This window comes from Macrotis lagotis, chromosome 1 (assembly GCF_037893015.1).
Source record: "Macrotis lagotis isolate mMagLag1 chromosome 1, bilby.v1.9.chrom.fasta, whole genome shotgun sequence".
In the NCBI taxonomy this organism is placed as follows: Eukaryota; Metazoa; Chordata; class Mammalia; order Peramelemorphia; family Peramelidae; genus Macrotis; species Macrotis lagotis.
The window spans coordinates 33,910,911-33,933,377 of record NC_133658.1 but is presented as its reverse complement, the minus strand read 5'-3'; the positions used below and the strand labels follow the sequence as shown (position 1 = coordinate 33,933,377).

The 22,467-nt window shown below is 48.9% G+C and overlaps 1 protein-coding gene across 2 annotated transcripts; it reads left to right on the top strand.

The window, feature by feature from the left end:
• The first annotated feature begins 10,202 nt into the window (after nt 1-10,202).
• GGCX (gamma-glutamyl carboxylase) lies at nt 10,203-22,414 on the top strand. Of its 2 annotated transcripts, XM_074196456.1 has the most exons (15): nt 11,063-11,122; nt 11,528-11,707; nt 13,232-13,390; nt 13,567-13,732; nt 14,547-14,625; nt 16,820-16,926; nt 18,057-18,220; nt 18,453-18,712; nt 18,938-19,069; nt 19,862-20,013; nt 20,291-20,460; nt 20,568-20,698; nt 20,952-21,099; nt 21,607-21,802; nt 22,117-22,414. In XM_074196456.1, exons 1-15 carry the CDS (start codon nt 11,095-11,097, stop codon nt 22,307-22,309), a joined length of 2,265 nt encoding a protein of 754 aa, XP_074052557.1. In that variant the 5' UTR covers nt 11,063-11,094; the 3' UTR covers nt 22,310-22,414. The 2 variants fall into 2 exon arrangements, with proteins under 2 accessions (XP_074052566.1, XP_074052557.1); XM_074196465.1 differs by lacking the exons at nt 11,063-11,122; nt 11,528-11,707 and adding an exon at nt 10,203-10,337.
• Nucleotides 22,415-22,467: the final 53 nt, after the last annotated feature.

The following is a 22,467-nucleotide window of genomic DNA, read 5'->3' as shown; positions in this document are numbered from 1 at the left end:
TTTTTTTTGTTGTTGTCATTGCCAGGGCAACCAGACAGGAGAAGGCGATGGTTGGATGTGCCAATCTGCCCTCAATTAGAATGAATGCGGCCACCCTACACTGTAGGACTTGTGACAGTTTAGTTTGGGGGTTGGGGTGTGGGACAGGAAATGGTGGCTCTACCCAGCGGGAGAGCCAACAAGCAAGAGAAGGGGAATACCAAGCATACCAGAGGAGGGCTGTGCGTTGCAACATGTGAGCAGAGGCCAAAGACTGTATTGACACTTTGGCATGCTTCCCAGGTAGAGGACAACTGGCCCGGTCCCAAAACACCCTGCATCCTGGCCCGTCCTGCCTACATTATCATCTTATCTCTCTCCAGATGGGCATTGGGCAAATGTGATTATGGCCCTGGAAATGGAAACCTGGGCTCCTCAGATGTTAAAGTGCTAAGACAGATGATAATGACATCGACTAAATGTACAGCAACCTCAGCACCACAGGGCAGAGGGCAGTAAAAGGGAGTCAATGTTTTCATTGCTTAGTAAGGATTATTAACCTGTGACCTACTGCACTTAGTTAAAATTTTTTTTTTGACAACTGTATTCTAAAACAACTGGTTTCATTATAAAACTATTTTGAAAAATTGATACAAGATGGAGTCTATAAACTTGGTTGGATTAGTTACAAAGAGGACCAAGACACTTAGAATCCAAGAACTCCCATTCCCCCACAGTCAAAGAGGATTTCTAAGAGATCACTTCAGGAAATAAAGAGAAATCAATGAAAAAAAAGGCAGTATAGGATGACAGCTCACAGAAGCAGTCAGGAGGATTCTGGGGTAAATGATAGATTTGGTTTCCAGTAGTATAAAGGAGACAGGGTTTAGGAAATAGAATCTGACCAAATTTCTTTTTTGAAACTCTAGCTCTTCCCCCCTCTTCTTCCCCATTCCCTCTCTTTCCACATCCAAGAAATTGGAAAAAGCAAAAGCTCTTTGTAACAAATATGTGAACAAATTTCCACACTGACCCTGACTGCAAATGTATTTTTCTAACTGATCTCATTAGGAGTCAGGAAGTGGGTAACACACTTCATCATTTGCTTCATCCTCTTTGACTGGTTGTTGTGTTGATCAAAGAGCTACAGTTTTTCAGAGCTGTTTAACGGTGTTTTTGTTACTGTGTAAACCATCCCAGTAGAAGGATCTGATATGAAGATATCCCTTTGACCTGGTCTTCCATGGTTCCCAGGATCTTCTAATAACCCAAAGCATTGGTCCTGAAAGGATCCAGACCTCATCCCAAACTTCAAAGTAGCCATCCTCCTTGTTCTCTTGAGATGCCACCTGAGAAGACTTAAACTTTCCCTTGATAGACCAAGAGACACTTATTTTAGCAGCCCCAAATCACTTCTGCTCTTTTCATGACTGGCCTAGTCATGGAATAATAGATTTAGAACTGGAAAGGACAGATAAGGAAACTGAGGCACCAGGCTGCACTCCTGACTTGGAACTTTCTCTACCATGCCACGGAAATCTCTTCCTTCTGGAAGCTCAGTCTTATAATGGAAGTACTTTCTGTCCACAGCTTCTCACTTAATGACTCATTTCTCCTCCATTGGAGGATGACACCATCAATCCTCTCCAGGCTATAATCCTGAATCTCCAAACTCTCTTTACCATTCTCTACCCTGCCTCCAATCTGAGGGCATCTCCTCTCCAGTCTCTTACAGATTTCTTTTAGGTAGGATCTTCCCCCTTTTGGTGGTGGTGGGGGCAGCAGGGAGACACTACAAATTCCTTAAGGATAGGACAGATTATCTGTGCTTGTGCTTGTGTTCTTGGATTGACATTTTTTTCACTTGACTTGGTGACCAAAGAGTTTGGTTTACCCAAAGGTATTACAAGTAGGAAGTCTGGGTTGGGCAGTGTGTGATAAGAGCAAGGTCTTAACACCTTCTTTCATGCTGGTTAGTGTAGTGATACCTTAAAAGATTTGTCCTTCATTCTCAAAGAAGGCCATGATATTAGGGAGGTGATGCCATGACAAGCACATGAATTGGATTTGAGTGAGGAGGGCTATACTAGCTCACCATTCTCACTTTCTCCTCCATAGCCATCTGGGTCCAGTGGCCAGATATGGATAAAGATGACTGGAGATGGCCCTGGATGTGAGATAATCAGGGTTTAGTAACTGACCCAAAGTCACACAGCGAGTAAGTGTCTGAGGCTGGATTTGAACTCCCATCCTCCTGATTCCAAGGCCAGTGCTCTATCCACTGTGTCATCCAGCTGCCCATATCTTTTTTTTTTGTAAACAATTTTTTTTTGCAAGTGGCTTGCCCAAGGCCATACAGCTAGGTAATTATTAAGTTTCTGAGGTCAGATTTGAACTCAGGTACTCCTGACTCTAGGGCCAGTGCTCTATTCACTGCACCACCTAGCCACCCCTCAAGCTGCCCATATCTTAAAAGGTACTGATATAGTCACTGAAATATAGTTAGTTAGCTCAGGTGCCTGAAGATTCAGATTATTGACTTGACTTTCTCATCATGTGAGTAAAAAACAGCAAGGAAGACCTTGGTGAGAAGAGGAAGGTGGGTCTGAGATGCTTAGCTGATGAAGCTCATGGCTACTTGGCCAATGAAACTCTTAGCTACTTGGCTGATGGAGCTCATGGATGCTTGGTCAATGGATAGGGGCAGCTAGGTGACATGGTGGATAGAGCACCGGCCCTGGAGTCAGGAGGACTTGAGTTCAAATTGGGCCTTAGACACTTTTTTTAGGTTTGTTTTTTTTTTGGCAAGGCAAATGGGGTTAAGTGGCTTGCCCAAGGCCACACAGCTAGGTAATTATTAAGTGTCTGAGGTCGGATTTGAACGGGTACTCCTGACTACAGGGCTGGTGCTTTATCCACTGTGCCACCTAGCTTCCCAGGCCTTAGACACTTAATAATTAACTAGATGTGTAACCTTGAGCAAGTCACTTAACCCCATTGCCTTGTTTAGAAAACAAAACAAAGCAAAAACAATGGAGCTCATGGCTGTTTGGTTGATGGAGTTCTTGGCTGCTTCTCAGTTGAATCCACTTGAGGTGTCTCAGTGCCCATCCTTGTTAATTATCCTTCTATTAAGGCTAAACAAATCTCTTTTTGTTAACTGTTGAATGATCTATACTGATCACGGTTTATTCCAATTTTCAGCCTAGACTACTGGATAATGGCTAGAATCAGACCCAGCCTGGGACAATTGGTGTAATCTTTCAGGTTGGAAGCATAATGAATTCACTAAAATTAGAGACTGATCATGCAGAGGAAGATGAAAGTAGATTGGCTGTCCTCCTTGGTAGTTCTCTGATAGAAAGCACTTTGAGATATTCATAGCAACTCTGTTTGTGGTGGCAAAGGAGGGATTTGCATGAACTGATGCTGAGTGAGATGAGCAGAACCAGAAAAACACTGTCCACCCTAACAGCAACATGGGGGGTGATGATGAACCTTGATGGACTTACTCATTCCATCAGTGCAACAATCAGGCACAATTTAGGGCTGTCTGCAAAGGAGAGTGCCATCTGTATCCAGAGAAAGAACTGTGGAGTTTGAACAAAGACCAAGGACTATTACCTTAAATTAGGAAAGAAACCTAATATCTTATTGTCTGATCCTGTTATCTCTTATACTTTATGTTTCATCCTTAAGGATATGATTTCTCTTGGGGGCAGCTAGGTGGCGTAGTGGATAAAGCACCGGCCTTGGAATCAGGAGTACCTGGGTTCAAATCCAGTCTCAGATACTAAATAATGACCTAGCTGTGTGGCCTTGGGCAAGCCACTTAACCCCATTTGCCTTGCAAAAACCTAAAAAAAAAAGGATATGATTTCTCTCTCATCACACTCAATTTGGATCAATGTACAACATGGAAACAATGTAAAGACTGGTAAATTGCCTTCTGTGGGGGGTGGGGGAGGTAATAAGACTAGGGGGAAAAATTGTAAAACTCAAAATAAATAAAATCTTTAAAAAAAAAAGAAAGCCGTTTTAGTACTGTGCTCCCATCTCCTAGGTGATTATGGGATAAATGACCTATGGCCTTTCAACAGGAAGAGAACTCTGTTCCTATGCCCTATGTCCATAAAAACTGAACTTTGAAGATCATAAACTGCTGGGTCTTGCAACCTAGCAATTGAAGTTTCTCAAAACAACCTACAAGGACTAAATTTGGGGGGGCGGAGATGTAGAAAGAAACATTTTTACTAAAAATGGACAAATTCAAAAGAGTTAGTTGTGTTCTTCCCTAGCTGGGACTAGATAGCTTTGATTGCTGATAGTCCTCACTCAGTTGCCTTTTATCTTTCGAGTCTTTCTTATCTGTATAAATATTTGGTTTTGAATGGCTTTGTGGAAATGGTGAAATAGCTGAACCTTGGGATCTCAGCAGTGAGAGGCTGAAAGCCAAGTCAGTTCCTGGGAATTTTAAGATTCTTAGAGTTATTCTGAAGAAGCTGTATGAGGGTTTGGCTTTGTTTCGGTTTTTAAATTTGGAATTTGAAAGTTCAGCCACAAATTGGACCGCAAGGATTTGACCACAGTTCTTCAGGGTAAGCCACTAGAGGAGACACTGGAAAGAACAATGCTTACTTCTCCCCACGTCTCCAGAGATTTTTCCTGAAATTGGACCTATGGACAAATGTGCCAATGGCATCATATTTAATTAGCAGAGGATAGTCAGGGGAGCTGAGTCAGTTTAAAATGATTCCCCTTTCACCCCAAATTGAGACACTACTGATCACTCCGCCAGGGAGGGGCCCTGAAGGATTTCAAAGAATATTTCCCCAACTCCAGCAGAAATAGCTAATGCTTAGATCTGAGAAATAGAGCCCATGTGCAAGCTAGAGAATTCCCTAGATTTGTGGCTCCCCTAGCCCAGAAAGGCAAAATCAGACCCCAGAAACAGAGCACACCCTCAGTAATGTTTTGTATGCAGATATGGGAGAGGCAAGAGTCAAGCCTACCATAAGTTGACCTTGGTAGCATGATGGGACCAAGACTTGTGGCAAAGCTCTATCTCAGTTGGGGCATTTGGACCCACTAGTTGTGGTTGACCTACCCCAGCACAAGGGATTGACCTTGGCAGAGATAGCATCACGCAAAAACATGGTAGATGGTAGATCAGTTCTCAGCAGCAGTAGCAGCAGCAGCAATAGCCTTATGGCAGAAGAGCGGGCAAACCCCACAAGAATGCAGGTCTACTATAGCCCATTGATTTCCCTTATGTGTTGCTGATTGACCCTCCCCTCATTGTTTTCAATACAACTCCTCCTTAGGAAGGACTAGAGGACCAAGGGGTGGCATTGTGTGTGGGGGAGTTTCCACTGTGAGGCCATACTTCAGAGGCCTCTCATGGGACAAAGCTGTTGTAGTCCTCACTGCCTCCTCAGTCTTCTCTCTCAAACCCTGGACTATCAGGGAGGGGACATCCTGGTACACTCAGAGTTTGATGGCAGGACAATTCATCTCCCTGACCTATGATTGGGATCAGTGACTCTCTGAGTATTCTCATCTTCACTGTAGCCCTGATGGTCTAATGCTTATGATTACATTTTTATATTGAGAAACTTTCTGTGAGTTACAAAGTTTTGTCATTAACCTCTATATAGACCTGATGATGCTTTAGACCCAGTCCTTCCTGGGGTTCTCTTACTCCCAATCCCTTTAAGGTTTGCAGAGGGTTCTACACATGATCTCCACCCCTCTTAGGTAAAGTGATATTATTATCTCTTTACAGATACAGATATCTATAAAGATACTTTACAGATGAGGAAACTGAGACTGAGAGAGATCAAGTGATTTGCCTAGGTCCACACAGTGAGTGTCTGAGACAAGGATTCAAACTCAGATCTTCTTGGCCAAGTCCAATACTCTATCCACTAAGCCATCTAGATGGAAACCTGGACACCAGTTATACTTATTTGGAGATTTCTTTGGACCCTAAAACTGATTGACCTTGAAAGATATCGCTCAGACAAGATCTGAATGTGTTCAAAGCTTGGGGACTCTCACTTTTTTTCCCTTTTTTTTAATAAATAGTCTTCTCATTGACCTTTCTGCATCTCTGCCCAGGCCAAACCATCATTCACAAATCTGCCAAGATGACTTTTCTGAAGCATCAGTCTGACCATGTTTGCCCACTCTGTTCAATGAGCTTCAGGATCAAATGTAAATACCTTTGTTTTACCTTGAAGACTTCAGCACCTGGCTCCTTCCTGCCTTTCAAATTTCTTACCCTTGACTCTCCTCCAAGTATTGTCCATTCAAACAATGTTGTTCTACTTGGAGTTCCTGGAACAGGACACTCCATTTCTTATCTCCAGGCCTTTGTAGTTGCTGTGCCTCACCCTTGGAATGCTCTGTCCACCCTCATGTCCACCCCAATCTCTCTGACTTCCTTCCAGACTCAGCTCAAAACCTATCTTCAGCAGAGGCCTTTCTCAGTCCCCCCAGCTGCCAGATCCTTCCCTTTCTAAATTGCTTTCCATCTACTCTGTGTAATCTTGGATCTGCCTCATTAGAATGGAAGCTCCTTGAAGGTAGGAACTTTCATTTGCAACCTCAGCAGAATGTCTGATACACAGTTTAAGTGTTTAATAATTATTAGTCGAATTGACTGGACCACTTATTACATCTAGGAATATGTCAGTAAATGTTTAACCATCAGATCCTCAAAAAATAAAAGTGTAAGGAGAACATACTTTTTTTTTTTTGCAAGGCAATGGGGTTAAGTGGCTTGCCCAAGGCCACACAGCTAGGTCATTATGAAGTGTCTGAGGCTGGGTTTGAACTCAGGTCCTCCTGACTCCAGGGCTGTGCCACCTAGCTGCCCCCAGAACATACTTTTAAATTAATCTGCATTACTATAATTTCTCCATCATTTAAAAAAAAATTTATACAATCACTAAGGCAACAAATGAAACCCTGATTTGTAGCTTTACTCACACCATAAATTTAACAATGGACTTTGAAGCAGGTTGGAGCTGACTCCAGCACTGCCCTACATCTCTATTGCTTTCTCTGGTCTTAGATTCAAGTTCTACTGCGGCAGACTTCAGTGGACAACTCCCTCCCCGACCCCTGCATCTCTCAGTCCTCTCCCTTCATTTGAGGAGCTGTACTATTTGCTTGGCAAGGCTGCAAACCCGGGGTTTCACATGGTTAAATTCGAAGAGACAAACTGTCAGCCCCCACTTGTCAATGTTTTCTCCTTTCTCATAGAAGGCAGACATTTATCAGAATACTGGTTGTATCCCCCAAGTAGAATCTATATTGAGAGATTTTTTAAAAATGCTCCTTATTTCTGGTTATTTTTAGTCTTGGTTTTTGAGTCAGAACAAAATGTGTAAACAATAAATTTCAGATGAAAAAAAAATGTTCTGTCTTTGTATCTCTGTAACCCTGCAAACTTTAGGGTCTTAGGGAATGCTTGCAAGACAGGATTGGATTGAGCAGCACAGCTGGGATACAAACCCCACTTCTCTGACTCTGAATCCAGGATTCTTTTCCTTGCACTCTCTTTTATAAGCAGTTGGGAGGTGGGACAGATTAGGGTAGAGGAGCACACTAAACAGATTCAAGTGCAAATCCTTCACCAGATACTTACGAGCTCTGTGATTCTGGTCAAGTCACTTAATCAAGGTCTGCCTCAATTTCCTTATTTATAAAATGGGGATGATAATAATAGCCTCTACGTTCTAGGGAGCTAGGCAATGCTGTGAATAGTCTCTTGGACTTGGAGTCAGGAAGACTTGAGTTCAAATTCCATCTCAGATACTTATTAACTGTGTGACTGAGGATAAGCATCCTAGCCTCAGTTTTCTCATCTGTAAAATAGGGATAATAGCACCTCTATCTCAGAGTTGTCATGAGGATCAAATAAAAGAATGCATGTAAAGTGCTTTTCAAATCTTAAGGTGCTAGCTATTAGTTTTATACAGATTTTTATCTGAGCTTTTCTTCACTAGTTTTGTTTTTCATTAAAATTTGCCCCCAAAGCCCTTCTCCATGAATTCACTTTTGCTTGATGCTTCTCAACTTTGTTCACTTCTTTCTGTGTTCATCGCCTGCTCAAATGTTGCTATTTGGGGTGGTTAGGTGGCACAGTAGATAAAGCACCAGCCCTGGAGTCAGGAGTACCTGAGTTCAAATCCCGCCTCAGACACTTAATAATTACCTAGCTGTGTGGCCTTGGGAAAGCCACTTAACCCCATTTGCCTTGCAAAAACCTAAAAAAAAAAATGTTGCTATTTAAAAGGGGTTTCCAACTCATGTTGGAAAGTTCTTTTGCAGACTTGAGGGGTAACAAAGGCCAGACATTAGCCTTCAGAACTATGGTGCACACGTGCAGGACAGGCACATCTAGGGACCTCTCATCGTTCAGACGACTGGTTTAGACAGTGAGGCTACAGAGACTCAACCCCTCTGCTCTGACAGGTGAGCTTCTGCCTCATCACGGCCCACAACAGGTAGTGAGGCGTGCTGGACCTAGAGTCAGGAAGATCTCAGTTCAAATCCTGACTCATATCGTTATCTGTGTGACCTTGGATGAGTCACTTAGTGTTGTCTGCCTCAGTTGGAGAGCCAGGAGAGCAGTGCCCTGGAAATCCAAAGTGCAAGAAGAGACCATCATTGAGTGTTAAAGGCTGCAGAGAGGTCAAGAAGGATGAAGACCCAAGAAAGACCCCTGGATTCTGCAAGAAAGAGATGGTTGGTATCTTTGGAGAGGGCACTTTCAACTGAGGGATGTGGGAGGCCAGAAGAGGAGATGAAGACCAATGAGGGCGCTGCAACATCTGAGGGCCGGTGATGTCAAGGGATTGTGAAGCAAAAAATAAGGGAGGACAGGGAGCTTGTGGGAAAAGGCTAGAATTTTGGGAAAGCATGAGGCGAGCTGTCTAGCTGAAAGAGCTGGGGAAGGGGATGGCATGGGAGACTTCAGGAGAGTGACAACATTTGGAACAACCTCTGTGAGGAGAATCAGTTAGGAGGGGACAGCGAGGCGGCACAGTGGCTAGAGCACTGGCATGGAGTCAGGGGGCCCTGAATGCAAATCGGGTATCAGACACTTAATAATGACCTAATTGTGGAAGTCGCTTACCCCCCCCAAAAAAAATTAATCAATTAAGGAGAAACAAGATTGTACCAGTGCACTGAGAGCCTAGTTGAGATTAGATAGCAAATCTGAAAAAGTTCTTTGTTTAAAGGGATGGCCCTCTGGGAGAAAAGAGGGGTGGGTTTTGTGTGTGTTAGAAGGGGGCAGGTGAGGGGGAGTGAATGAGCAGTACTCTCATGGGAAGTGGCTCAGAGAGGGAATAGTATACACACTCAATTGGGTATAAAAGTCTATCTTACCCTAGAGGAAAAAGGGAGAGGAGCGGGATGGGAGAAAGGGGAAGAGGAGGGAAGATCTTGGGAGAGGGGAGTCAGATCCAACACACTTTTGAGGAGGGATGGGGAGAAAGGAGAGAATAGGATAAATGGGGGGTGGGGGAACTACAGCTAGCAACAGCCACTGTGGGGAAAAATGTTGAAGCAATTTCTCTAATGAACTTATGATAAAGAATGCTCTCTACCTCAAAGAAAGAAGTGACGGTGTCTGAATACAGACTGAAACATAAGAAAGAAGGAAAGAGAGAAAGAAAAAGAAATAGAGAGAGAAATGGTCAAATGGTAAAATTTGTAAAAAAAAATTAAACCTTGTAAAAAAAAACCCCATTTTTTAAAATGAAAGTTTCTAATGGATGAAGTCAGTTTGGTATTGTGACTTGCTGGGTCCATTCAGTCACAGGGTGAGTGGAGGAGGAGGAAGATGCCGGCAGGAACCCAGGGTTTGGGTCCAGGCAGGCATGACTAGTCCCTATGATGGGGAGCAAAGAGATTCAAGGGACAAGGAGCCTGGAGAGAGTTATTGCTTCTCTATGAGCTGAAGACTGAGACGGGAGGACTGTGTAGACAGAAAAGGGGTGGTAGCTGGTAAAGGCCTGGGGAGGAAGGACTGGAGCTTGTGGTGAGGAGGAAGAACAAGTCTAGGAGCAGTAAGGCATGAAGATGTGTGCCCTTTGTTCTGGAAGGTGACCGTGACGTCAGAGTTGACATCACGAGAGGCACATGAATTGAATTGGGCGGGTGCTCACTTTCTCCTCCGGAGTCATCTGGGTCCAGTGGGCAGAAAGGACTCAGCAAGACCAGAGATGGCCCTGGATGCCAGGCAATGGGCTAGTAAGGCATGGCGGTATCTTGAGCATGCAAATGGAGCCCATGTGGGTGATGACCACCAGGGGTCCGACCATGTTCTGACCCGTCTGAAGGTGAGTAGAGGACTGGGTTTGGGAACTGAGGAGGCTGAAGAGGCAGGGAGGGAGGTGCAGAGGCATGCTGAAAGAGCCAAACGCTGGACTCACTGGCATTTTTAAAATTGTTTTTTTGCGAGTGCCTTGCCCAAGGTCACACAGCTAAGTAAGCAGTAAGTGTCTGAGGATGGATTTGAACTCAGGTCCTCCCGACCCTAGGGCTTGTGCTCTATGCACTGCCACCTAGCCCCCAACTCATCGGGAGAGGGGAGTCAGAGGCCACACGCTTTTGAGGAGGGATGGGGAGGTTTACATTCATTGCTCCAATAAGCACGCATTAGGCGCCTCCTGTGTACAGACACCCGGTGGGCGCTGGGGATGCCGAAGCAGGTGAAAGCCAGTCGGGTCCCGCCTCCCCCCCGGCCCTGGGGGTTCAGGATGGAGGGGCTGAGCCGGGGGGGGGGAGGGGGCTGCCTCTACCCCTTCCCCCCGCCCTTGGGGAAGAGCAGGAGGTCCGGGAGCAGGGGGAGCCTCAGGTCCTGCGCGGCCAGCAGGGGGCGCGGCCGGGCTCCGCCCAGAGCTCGCGGCGCGTCCTGCCCTCGGCCGTCTGCAGGGGGCGCCGCTGGGCCGGGTGGGGGCGGGGCGTGCTGGCGTGTCGCGGGCCGGGGCGGGGCTCCCGGCCTCAGCCCTCCTCCTGCGCGTGCGCGGCGCTCGGGGCGGGGCGGGGCGGGGCGGGGCGGAGCCAGAGAGACGCGGCGGCGGCGGGAGCGGAGCAATGCAGGCCCCGGCCCAGGCCGCGCGAGGTGGCGCCCCTGCCCGCGGGGGGGGGGGGGGTGCGCCCCAGGAGCAGGCGGGGAGCCCCAGCCGGAGGGGCCGTGGATCAGTGGGGGCCGTGGATTAGTGGGGGCAGGGGGCCCCAGCCGGAGGGGCCCGTGGATCAGTGGGGGCCCAGCAGGAGGGGCCGTGGATCAGTGGGGGCAGGGGGCCCAGCCGGAGGGGCCGTGGATCAGTGGGGGCAGGGGCCCAGCAGGAGGGGTTGGTCGTTAGCAGAGTGGGGGGGGTCTGCAGAGGCCCCCGCCACCCCGTTTGGAGGTGCCCAGGAGGGGGGACCCTGGGCCAGAGTGGAGGGGTCTCCTCTCAGAGACAGCGCCCCGGGGTCACTGGTCGGAGGGGAGCCCCCTCGACCCCCGCCTTTCCCTTGGCCGCAGGGCTCCCTCCAAAGAAGCAGCGGGGCGGGGGCCCGGGGCCCGGGGGGCCCGGGCCGGGCAGCCGCATGGCCCAGCTCCTTGGCTTCCAGTGGCCCCACGTCCGCAGCTGGCGGAGCCTGGTGGCCCTGCTAAACCGACCGACTGACCCCGCCAGCCTTGGGGTGTTCCGCTTCCTCTTCGGTGAGTCGGACGCCCCCCGCCTGCATGGGTGAGGGGTGCGGGGCTCCCGGGGCCCCTGGGGCCGGGCTGCCCTGCTGGGAGCAGGACTCTGACCCGCAGGAAGGTAAACAGTGGGTGCTGGGAGGACCGAGCGGGGTGACCCGGCTGAGACCGGGCCTGCTCCCCGGACCTCAGGGGCAGTGACCCCAGGAGGCAGGCCGTGCACCCCCCAGCCTTGCTCTGCACTCAGCAGACACCAAACCGGGCGAGCTTTTCCATGGGCGTAGGAGGACAGAAAAAGAACATTGCACGGGACCCTCCAGATCTGTCAGGACACTCGTCTTTTTGAAATATATAATAAATCCATCATATCACTATCAACGCTATTCTGCCTGTGATTCTTCCTGGCCCGCTCTCCTTTCAGCATTGAAAAATGCTCCCCTTCCCTTCTCCTTTCTTCTTCCCTTTCCCCTTCCTTTCCTTTCTCTTCTTTTCCCCTCCCCCCTCCCTTCTCCTCTCCTTCCATTTCCCTCTCTTTTTTCCCTTCCTTTTCTTTCTTTTCTGGCAACACTAACCCTCGCTCCCTAAGCCTCCTCCTTCCATCCATCTCCCCCACTGAAAATTGAAAATCTGGTGACAGATTTACGGATTCCAGCAAAATAAATCTGTACATTTGTGATGTCCAAAAACATACATCCGCTTCTGCCTTTTGAGGCCGTTCCCTGTCAGTCGGGGAGCGGGGAACGTGCTTCAAGTCTGTCCTGTGGAACTGAAGATGAGCCTTGCCTTGATCTGTCCTTGAGTCTCTCAGAGTTTTCTTCATCGTGCTGTTATCATATTTCATACTGACCTTCCCAGCATTGTCTGTCCCTTTTGTCCATTATTTCACATACTGCCATTTGTTCAGACTGGGAAGGCTTTCTTTATTTTTTTTAAATGACTTCCCCAAGGCCACACAGCTAGGTCGTTATTAAATGTCTGAGGTCAGATTTGAACTCAGGTACTCCTGACTCCCAGGGCCGGTTCTCTATCCACTGCGCCCCCTAGCCACCCCCAAAGCAGGTTTTCTGACGCATCAATGATTGGTCCTCACACCAGCTTCTCCTTGGCCCTGTGCTCGCCGGCCCAGGGGCTAACCATGGGTATCCAGGTGATATACTGAATGGAAGTATATTGACCCTAGCTCCAGGGTCAATATGTGAATCCAGTGAAATCATTGTAAAGTGCCTGGTACATTGTTGTCGTTTAGTTGTGTCTGACTCTTCGTGGTGCTATTTGGGGTCTTGTTGGCAGAGATCCTGGAAGGGTTTGCCATTTCCTTCTCCAACTCATTTGACAGAGGAGCAAAGGGAGGCAAACAGGGTTTAGTGACTCATCACTAAACAGGGTCCCACAGCTAGTAGGTGTGAGGCTGGATTGGAACTCAGGTCTTCCTGACTCTAGGCCTGTCATTCTCTCCACCATGCCACCTAGCTGCCCCTGGCTCATAGGAGGTGCTACATAAATGTCAGCAATTATTGACCGTACCGAACATCACTTTTCTAGGGCTGCTTATGGTAGTAGACATTCCCCAGGAGCGAGGCCTTAGCTCCTTGGACCACAAATACCTGGATGGGCTTGAGGTGTGCCGCTTCCCCTTGGTAGATGCTCTGCATCCGCTGCCACTTGACTGGATGTACCTTGTCTACACCATCATGTTTTTGGGTGAGGAGAACTGTGGGCTAGAGATAGGCCCTGGGTGGCATGCTAGGGAATGGTTGGACCTCTGGAGTCCTCCCCTTGATTTTGCAGTAACCTCTGGCACTGCCAGGTCCTTGGGGTTGATGACCTTCTAACATTGACTGTTCCCCAACATCCCCCTCCCCACAACTTAATCCCAGGGGCTCTGGGCATGATGCTGGGGCTGTGGTACCGTCTGAGCTGCCTCTTGTTCCTGCTGCCCTACTGGTATGTGTTTCTGCTGGACAAGACCTCATGGAACAATCATTCCTACCTGTACGGACTGTTGGCTTTCCAGCTGTCCTTCATGGATGCCAACCGCTACTGGTATGAGGTGGTCCAGGGGTTGGATGGTTGGGGATAGAGGTGGGTGGAGGAAGGGCTGGCACAAGCCACCTAGGTGTCAGAAGCACATTTTGAACTTGGCAAAGTGGACTTGAAAAATTCAAGCCATGGTTTACATGGATTCTAAAGATGGTCCCTGGAAATGGAGAATGCCAGTGGAGAGAGAGGTGCCATCCCTTCCTGGTTACCTTTTGGGCTCCACTGGGTCATTAATGCAGTCATTTTTTAAGAGTCCTCAAGTGTGGGGCGGCTAGGTGGCGCAGTGGATAAAGCACTGGCCCTGGAGTCAGGAGGCCCTGAGTTCAAATCCAACCTCAGACACTTAATAATTGCCTAGCTGTGTGGCCTTGGGCAAGCCACTTAACCCCATTTGCCTTGCAAAAAACCTAAAAAAAAAAAAGAGCCCTCAAGTGGACACTGAGGGTAGACATGATTGCTCTCTCCAGATAGTTGAAGGGTGGTTCTAGAGTGCAGAAGTGACATATCGACATATCTCAGTTCATCAAGAGAAAACGTCTATCTACTGCTGTTCAGCAATAAAATGAGGTCTTTTGGTAGGTAGTGAGTTCCCTGTCCCTGGAAGTCTTCAAGAAGAAGCTAGGTAATCAATTGTCAAAGAGGTTGATGTATTGGGTGGGACCAGGTCTAAGATTTTATGATAAAGGGGCTTTGGAAACAAAGTTCCCAAGCAAAAGAACATAGTAGGAGATGAGGGCATCCTTGGAATAAGCCGGGTAGAGAATTAGACCCTAGATGGTACCCCCTAACCTTTATTGCTTTCCTTCTCTGAGCACAGGTCCCTGGATGGCTTAAGGAATCCCTGTAAGAGGAATGCCCACGTCCCACTTTGGAACTATACTGTCCTGCGTGGACAGGTACGTAAGACTCATTGGGGTCAATCTGGCCGACGCTCTTATTCCCTTCCGCTCCCAGCCCAGTTCAGCCCCTTCTGTGGGCCAGGATACGAGGGTTCCCTCCTGAGCCCTCTTTGCTTGCCCCTCCATTGTCCTCCTCTCTGCAACCTCAGCTCTCCCATGGGCTGCCTTTTCTAGGCAGATGACTCCCCGATCTATCCGACTAGCCCCATCTCCTCTGAGCTTCAGTCTTGCGTCACCAACTGCCTTTTGGGCATTTCAGATTGGGTGTTTCAGGCCCATCTTAAACTCCATACAACTGAGTGCAAAAGTGAACTCAGTCTCTTTTTCCCTCAGCTGAAGGCAGCTTCCCTGTCCTTCTAGTCTCCCAGGTTCACAACCTCAGGAAGCCACTGGACTTGACAGTCGCTATCTTGTTCCTCCCACTTCCCACACCTCCTGTGTCTGGTCTCTCCTCTCCTAACCACCCTTGTTCAGGCCTTCTAACCCTTCCCTGGCTATGGCTCATCTCCCTGCCTCCAGTATCTCGCCATTCCAGCCCCTCAACACCCTGATGCCTAAGGATGTTTCCTTAGATGAGGCTGTGACTCTGCAACTTTGTCAAGTCCAGTGGCTTCCTGAGGCTTCTGGCCCCAGCCTGTGGATGTTCCTCTCCTCTTTGGTGCAGGCCCACTGGCCTTTCTCCAGACCTTAGACTTCATCTCCAGCTTCCCTACTTTTATACCCTCTGGGGCCCTGCCTGGAGCTAGTTTTCCTCTCATCTCTGTCATAGACTCTTTTTTCCCCTTTAAATGCCAGATCCTGTCTCAATGTGTGCCTGAAGCCAACTGCTAGCACCTCCCCTGCCAAGCCGCCCCCCCCATACACACCTAAGTAGAAGTATCTAGGTGGCGGCAGATTTGTGTGTAAATAGGAGAGAAACTCAGTATATATATTTGTATTGTATTGATTCATTTCTAGACTCAGCTATATAAACAGACAACTGGAGTGTAAGCTTCTAATAGGCAGAGATTCTTGCATTCCTTGGACTTGGGAATCCAGTATCTGTCACAGGTTCTGGCACCTCTGCTTCATACGGCCTTTCCTCAAGAAGTTCTATTCCATTGGAATATAGAAACAGATATGTCCCTTAAAAATGTGCAAAGTAGGGGCGGCTAGGTGGCGCAGTGGATAGAGCACCAGCCCTGGAGTCAGGAGGACCTGAGTTCAAATCCAGAATCAGACACAATAATTACCTAGCTGTGTGGCCTTGGGCAAGTCACTTAACCTCATTTGCCTTGCAAAAAAAAAAACTTGAAGTGTTTTTAAAATGTGTAAAGTACTTTCCAGGGACCCCTTTCCTACAGATGATGGCCCTTGAGTTTAATCTGGAGGCTCAAGGGGCATGGGTGGGATGGGACATCCCTCACAGGGAGCAGCAGGCAGGGAAGTTGTGCAGGACTGTGGTATGAGAAGGAATGTCCAGTAAGTCAGGAAGAATAGGCTGGACCTCACCGTGAAGGACTTGAGGAGCAAACAGAGTAACCGAGTGGTCACCGTTTCATCCTGGAGGCAGTAGGGAGCCACCAAGCTTCTTGAACAAAGGAGATACATGATTGGATAAATTGTGCTTTAGCCATATCTGTTTGGAGGCTCTATGGAAGGTTAACTGGGGAGAAGAGAAAGTAGAGGCATGGAGACCAGTTAAGGAAACTTTCTTTTCTCCTTGTATAGGGAGAATTGAGTCAGGAAGACAGGAGTTTGAATCCAGCCTCCAACACTTGACTCTTACTAGCTGTGTTACCTTGGCCAGGTCACTTCACTCTGATTGCCTTCTCCAGTCATCCTAATTCATATCTGGCCACTGGATCCAGACGGCTCAGGAAGAGAAAGTGAGGCTGGGGACTTAGCACAGCATCTCCTCACTCAAAGCCAACTCACATGCTTGTCATGTTGTGGTCTTTGAAATGTTGTGATCTTCGAATGATGTGGTCTTTGAAAATGTAGGACAAACAAAAGGGAGAGTAGGTTAGTCAACCCATTCAACTCTCTCTGAAATGTTCCTTCTTTTGTATAGAGAAGAGATATTTTTGTATATCTTGAGAAGACCAAGCTGTCCTCTCTTAGATAATGAACTCTGACCTCCCTGACTGACTCTTGAACACAAGGGTGGTGGTCCTCATTTGTTCTTTGGGTTGGGGTTTTGCATATTTAGATATTCATCGTGTATTTTATCGCCGGAGTGAAGAAGCTCGATGCAGACTGGATTGGAGGCTATTCCATGGGCTCCCTGTCCCGCCACTGGCTTTTCGATCCCTTCAAGTGAGTGGGGTCCTGGGGAGGGGATGCCCCTGGGCATGGAGGAAGGTGGTGGCATTGTGGCTTTCCTCCAGTCAGGGATAATTGCTACCCTACATGTTGGCTTCTGTTTTCCTTCTTTTGCCTCCTCAGGAATCTATTCACCAGTAGGGCTCCCCAGACATGGCTGGGGCCACTACTGGCAAATTGGAGATACAGGGAGAAGGGAAGGAAATAAGAAGCAAGAGAGTCAGCTAGGTGGCGCAGTGGATAGAGCACCGGCCCTGGAGTCAGGGGGACCTGAGTTCTAATCCGGTCTCAGACACTTAATACTTATTTAGCTGTGAGACCTTGGACAAGTCACTTAATCCCATTGCCTTGCAAAAATAACCAAGAGCAAATGGAAGAAACAAGAAAGATGAGCAAGAGAATGGAGGGAAAGAGAGAGAGGGAGAAGAAAAAGAGGGAGAAAAAGGAAGAAGGGAGGGAAGGGAAGAAGCAGAGTGCAAGAGAAAAGGAAGGAAGGGAAAGAGAGGGAGAGAAGAGAAGGGGAGGAGGGAGGGTGGAAGAGCAGGAGGGAGGGGAAGAGAGAAGAAAACAAGGGAGAAATGGAGATAGAGAGTAAGTGGCAAAAAACTGCGTCCTGTCCCTCAGTGGCCTCTTTGTCCCTGGGCTGCTCTGTCTGCCACCACAATGTGGATGAACATTCTATGCAGACAGAGCCGGGGGTTCAGCCCCAGTTTCTCTTCTGCATTTGTGTTCTCAGCTGCATTGTTTTCCAAGTTCCTTTTTCTCGCTCTGGCCTGTTCTGTGTCTCATCAATGTCATTTAACTTTCATCGACCCTTCTCTTTACCCTCCCAGTCTCCAGAACACTCCTCATTCTGTTCATCCGACTTTGTTTTGATTTTGATCTCACACATTGCCTGCCAGACTGGGCCACGTCATGGACCACTTGGGCCATCTGATGTATCACAGGATGAGAGGAGCCTGATGAAAGCAGGCCCAGAGGCTGCCTTAGTGGGTGGGGGGGCTCCTTGACAAGGTCCTCTGCCCATCATTGGGAATTTAATGACTTGACATTTTCCTTAGAAGGGTGGAAGGCAGAGAGCCCTGTGCCCTCAGCAGCCTGAAGCCTGCCCTCTGTGTTGACAGGCTGGTGCTCTCAGAGGGAATGACCAGCCTACTTGTGGTGCACTGGTGTGGGCTGCTCTTAGATCTCTTGGCCGGCTTCCTGCTGTTTTTTGATGCTTCTAGAGCCATCGGTCTTCTGTTTGTCTCCTACTTCCACTGTATGAATTCCCAGCTCTTTAGCATCGGTTAGTGCTTGGGGGCTGAAGGAAGCCAGGAGCCCCGGTGACCCGAGCACTGTGTGGGAGTGGAAGGGCTGTGCTGGGAGCAGGTCAGAAAGGCAGCGGGGCTTGAGAGGGATTGAACTGGGAATGAGGACACGAAGGCCTCCTGGGCGGACTCTGGGCTGCTTTTGAGTTGGTGTCAGGTCAAGAGCTTTGGGGGACATGTCAGATGGAAGTCCTTTCTTTATTCTGCTAGGGATGTTCCCCTTTGTCATGTTAGCCAGCAGCCCCCTCTTCTGCTACCCTGACTGGCCCAGGAGGTTGGTTGCTTGCTCTCCTTGGTGGCTTCGAGGCCTACTGCCAAGCACCGCTGATGCCCAGCCCAGTATGTCCTGTGTGTACAAGAGAGGCCGGGCCAAAGGCAGCCCCCGGGCCCGGCATCGGTTGGGAGCCATCTTCACCCTGCTCTATCTGGCGGAGCAGCTCTTCCTGCCCTACTCCCACTTTATTACCCAGGTACAGGACAGAAATGGGACCTGGTGGGTGAAACTGGGAAAAATAGGACGGATGATAAAGCTGGAAGACTCGTGGGTGGGCAGCTCGTCATGCCAGGCAGAGCTCGTGTAGACTAAGGGAGTCTGGGCCCTTCGGCTCCATCGGCCCACCCTCCTCAGCTCGGGAGAGTGGCTCACATCATAAATTTCCTACCACAGGAGTGGTTTTCCTGTTATCCCTTCCCAGGGCTATAACAACTGGACCAATGGGCTTTACGGCTACTCCTGGGACATGATGGTGCACTCTCGCTCCCACCAGCATGTTAAGATCACCTATCGAGACGGTCGCACTGGGGAATTAGGCTATCTCAATCCTGGGGTGAGCAACAGCCCCAGAATCCTGATTCTTCCCTTTGAGAGCCTCTTTGAGCTTCCTGTCTGGCCCCTCATGAAGGGAAAGGGAAAAGTATTTGAAATCTTAAATTAAGATGGCACAGGATTAAGGGGAGGGATGGTCTGAGGGGTGGGGGTGAAGTGTGGAAAGGAAATGTTTGAAAGGACCCACCTGTGGGCTTAGTGATAAGCTTCCTCGTGGGCCAGTAATGGGTCATGGACATCGCTAATACATTAGAGACTAATACATTCACAGCCGTCTAGTGTCCAGATTATTTCCAGGGAAATGATTTCCTCTGCTTGTTTGCTCCTGTTTGGAGCCATGGACGACTGAAATGCCACATCGTAGGAAGGACTTTGATCACTCAGAGGACATCCAGAGAAGGGACCAGAAGGATGAGGAAATAGGAAATCATGACATGGGATGATCAGTTGTGAGGATACTGGGGAGGGCTCACCTGTAAACAAAGATTTCAGCAATTTTAAGATCTTTCATGTGGAAGAAGGGTTCAGGCTTAATCTTGTTTCCGAAGGGTAGAAGTAGAATAGAGATGGAAATTGTGGGAGGTAGATTTTGGCTCAGAATGTGAGACTTTCTAGAAATGACAGGGGCTACTTTGTGAGACAATTGTCAGAGATGGCCCTCAGGAGGGGAATTGCCATGTCAGGTCAGGTTTTAGCATTCCATCTCATAATGCGGTGGCCCCGTGGCCAACCAGACAGCTTGGGTTCTCTTGAATCCTTCCTCTCCTTGCCATATTCTTCTTCTTGATGTCAGGTGTTTACTCAGAGTCGCCGATGGAAGGACCATGCAGACATGCTGAAACAGTATGCCATGTGCCTGAACCGCCTGCTACCCAACTACAATGTCTCTGACCCCCAGATCTACTTTGACGTCTGGGTCTCTATCAACGATCGCTTCCAGCAGAGGTGAGGGGGATAAGCTCCCAGCAAGTGGTCATAGAGGGATGGGAGAAAAAAGCTCACCTTTGTCATCGCACTTCACTGACTGTCACAGTGTCACCTGCAGGGGGCACTGCAACCTAGGCAGAAACCGAGCCTCCTCAAAGGGCTGGCCCCTGGCCAGGTGGCCCCTGGCCTCCCTCCCCACCTGGGTCGTGTAGGACCAGGAGACAAGCTTCTTGCTGGGAAGGGTGCTTTTCAGAACAAGGGAATGTTTTTGGTAAATAACCCTTTCTGCCGGAAGGCTTTTTGACCCTCGAGTGGACATCGTGCGGGCTGCTTGGTCTCCCTTCCGTCCAACGCCCTGGCTCCAGCCCTTGTTGCTGGACTTATCTCCCTGGAGGGAGAAATTCCAAGAGATTGAGAACAGCCTGGACAACCACACTGAGGTGGTCTTCATTGCTGACTTCCCTGGTATGAAAGGGGGGGTGCTGTATGTGGGAGAGAGGGCAGGGTAGGTGACTAGGTGAGCAGAGGTGACCATGGGAGAGTGGGCATGATAAATTCTTTGGCTCTGGCAGGGTTGCACCTGGAGAATTTTGTGAGTGAAGATTTGGGAAACACTAGTATCCAGCTGCTGCAGGGGGAAGTGACCATAGAGTTGGTGGCAGAGCAGAGGAATCTTTCCCTTCAGGAAGGGGACAGAGTCCAGGTAGGTACTAGGAGCCAGAGGGCCAGAGGGAGCTTGGACCAAAGGGAAAAATGATGTGGCTTTACTCTGAGGTTGAACCTCAGTCACACACTAGGGGAGAACTCTTGGAGCTGTGATGGAGAGCTGGGGTTCCCCCAGGCAGAAACCCAGCCCTTCTTCTTAGGCTTGTTTGTAAGGGGGGGCAGAAATCAGGAGGCAGACAGGACTGGGGAGGATGGCCTGATGCCCCAAGGCTCCCTCTCCTCCTTGGCAGTTGCCGGCTGGTGAATATCACAAGGTCTACACAATGTCACCGGGTCCTTCTTGTTACATGTACATCTATGTCAACACGACAGAGCTGGCACTGGAGCGAGACTTGGCACGGTTACAGGAACTCAAGGAGAAAGTGGAGAATGGCAGTGGTGAGTGATGGCGGCTGAGCTCCGAGGCCGCCGTGAGGCTTCCTCCTCCAGGGAGCGGCTCTTTGGGGCCCTTCGGTAGAAGACTCTTCACTTCCCAGTGACCTGGGGTCCAGAGGAGGAGCGGTCCCTTCTTGGCATATTGCTTAAAGGGGTGACTGTGTTCACACCGCAGAATGTTGGATGGCGGGCTCTCCGAGTAGGTCAAGCAGACAGTGTTTGTAATCTGCAGCTCCTAGCACAGGGAATCCCCGGTACAATAGTTAAAATAATAACAGCCTTTCTATAGTGTGCTAAGCACTCTACAGATACAACCACCTGGGAGGAAGATGTTATCATCCTCATTTTATATGAGGAAGCTGAGGCAGAGAAAGGTCACTGGCCCGGGGTTCCACAGCTGGGATGTGAACAGAAGTCTTTCAACATGCCAGACTGGAGGGCAGTGCTTCCAGGTCACATGAAGATAGCGCTGGCTGTCAAGAGCTGACTTTGTTCCCTCTTCCTGAACAGAATCAGGACCGCTGCCTCCGGAGCTGCGCCCCTTGTTGGAGGGGGAAGTGAAAGGCGGACCTGAGTTAACTCCTCTGGTCCAGACCTTCTTGCGAAGACAACAGCGTCTCCAGGAAATCCAGAGGCGGCGCAGCTCCCCTTTCTATGAAAGGCTATCCCGCTTCCTGCTGCGAAAGCTCTACATCTTCCGCAGAAGGTCAGTGCCATCCCCACTGAGCATCCCAGGATCACGTTAGTTGGGTCATCACGGGATGATACTGCCACAGACGGGAGAACTTGAGTCTGGTGACCTCCCTTCAGTTGGAGGAAGGGGAGTGGGATCAGAACTTTTAATGAGTATGTGGGTCTCCTTGCCCTCTAAAAATTACTCACAACCTGCTCCGAGGCCTCCTGAGCCTCCTGAGGGTGCTGTGGTACAAGCTTCCTCATTCAGCTGGCTTCGGGTGGTAGAGAAGAGAGTGTAATTTAGGTGTCTGTTGTGTTTGCTCAACCCTCTACCTCTCTTCTTAGCTTCCTGATGACTTGTATCTCTCTGCGCAATCTGATCTTGGGTCGTCCCTCCTTGGAACAGCTGGCCCGGGAAGTGACCTATGCCAACCTGCGACCCTTTGAGTCACCTTCAGAACTGACCCCTTCAGTGTCGGATTCCTTGGATGCTAATCCCAAGGAGTCCAGCTACACACCCATACGCTCAGAGCTCTGAATTGTCAAGGCCCCTGGTTTCTGACAAGGAGAACCAATCCCAGAACAATGATGTATTCAAGAAATTTGTATAGAATAATTTTTCCAAGTCATTTTTTAAAAAGGAGTTCTCTTGCCCATGTCTCTTTCTTCAAATTGGATGGCCCTAAGGACAGTGGG

Bases quoted from the DNA above. Each gene is read 5' to 3' on its own strand.
- GGCX (XM_074196456.1), top strand. From the start codon at position 11,095: ATGCAGGCCCCGGCCCAGGCCGCGCGAG. The intron at 11,123-11,527 runs GTGGCGCCCCTG...CCTTGGCCGCAG, and splicing joins CCCGGCCCAGGCCGCGCGAG to GGCTCCCTCCAAAGAAGCAG. The intron at 21,100-21,606 runs GTGAGTGATGGC...CTTCCTGAACAG, and splicing joins GAAAGTGGAGAATGGCAGTG to AATCAGGACCGCTGCCTCCG.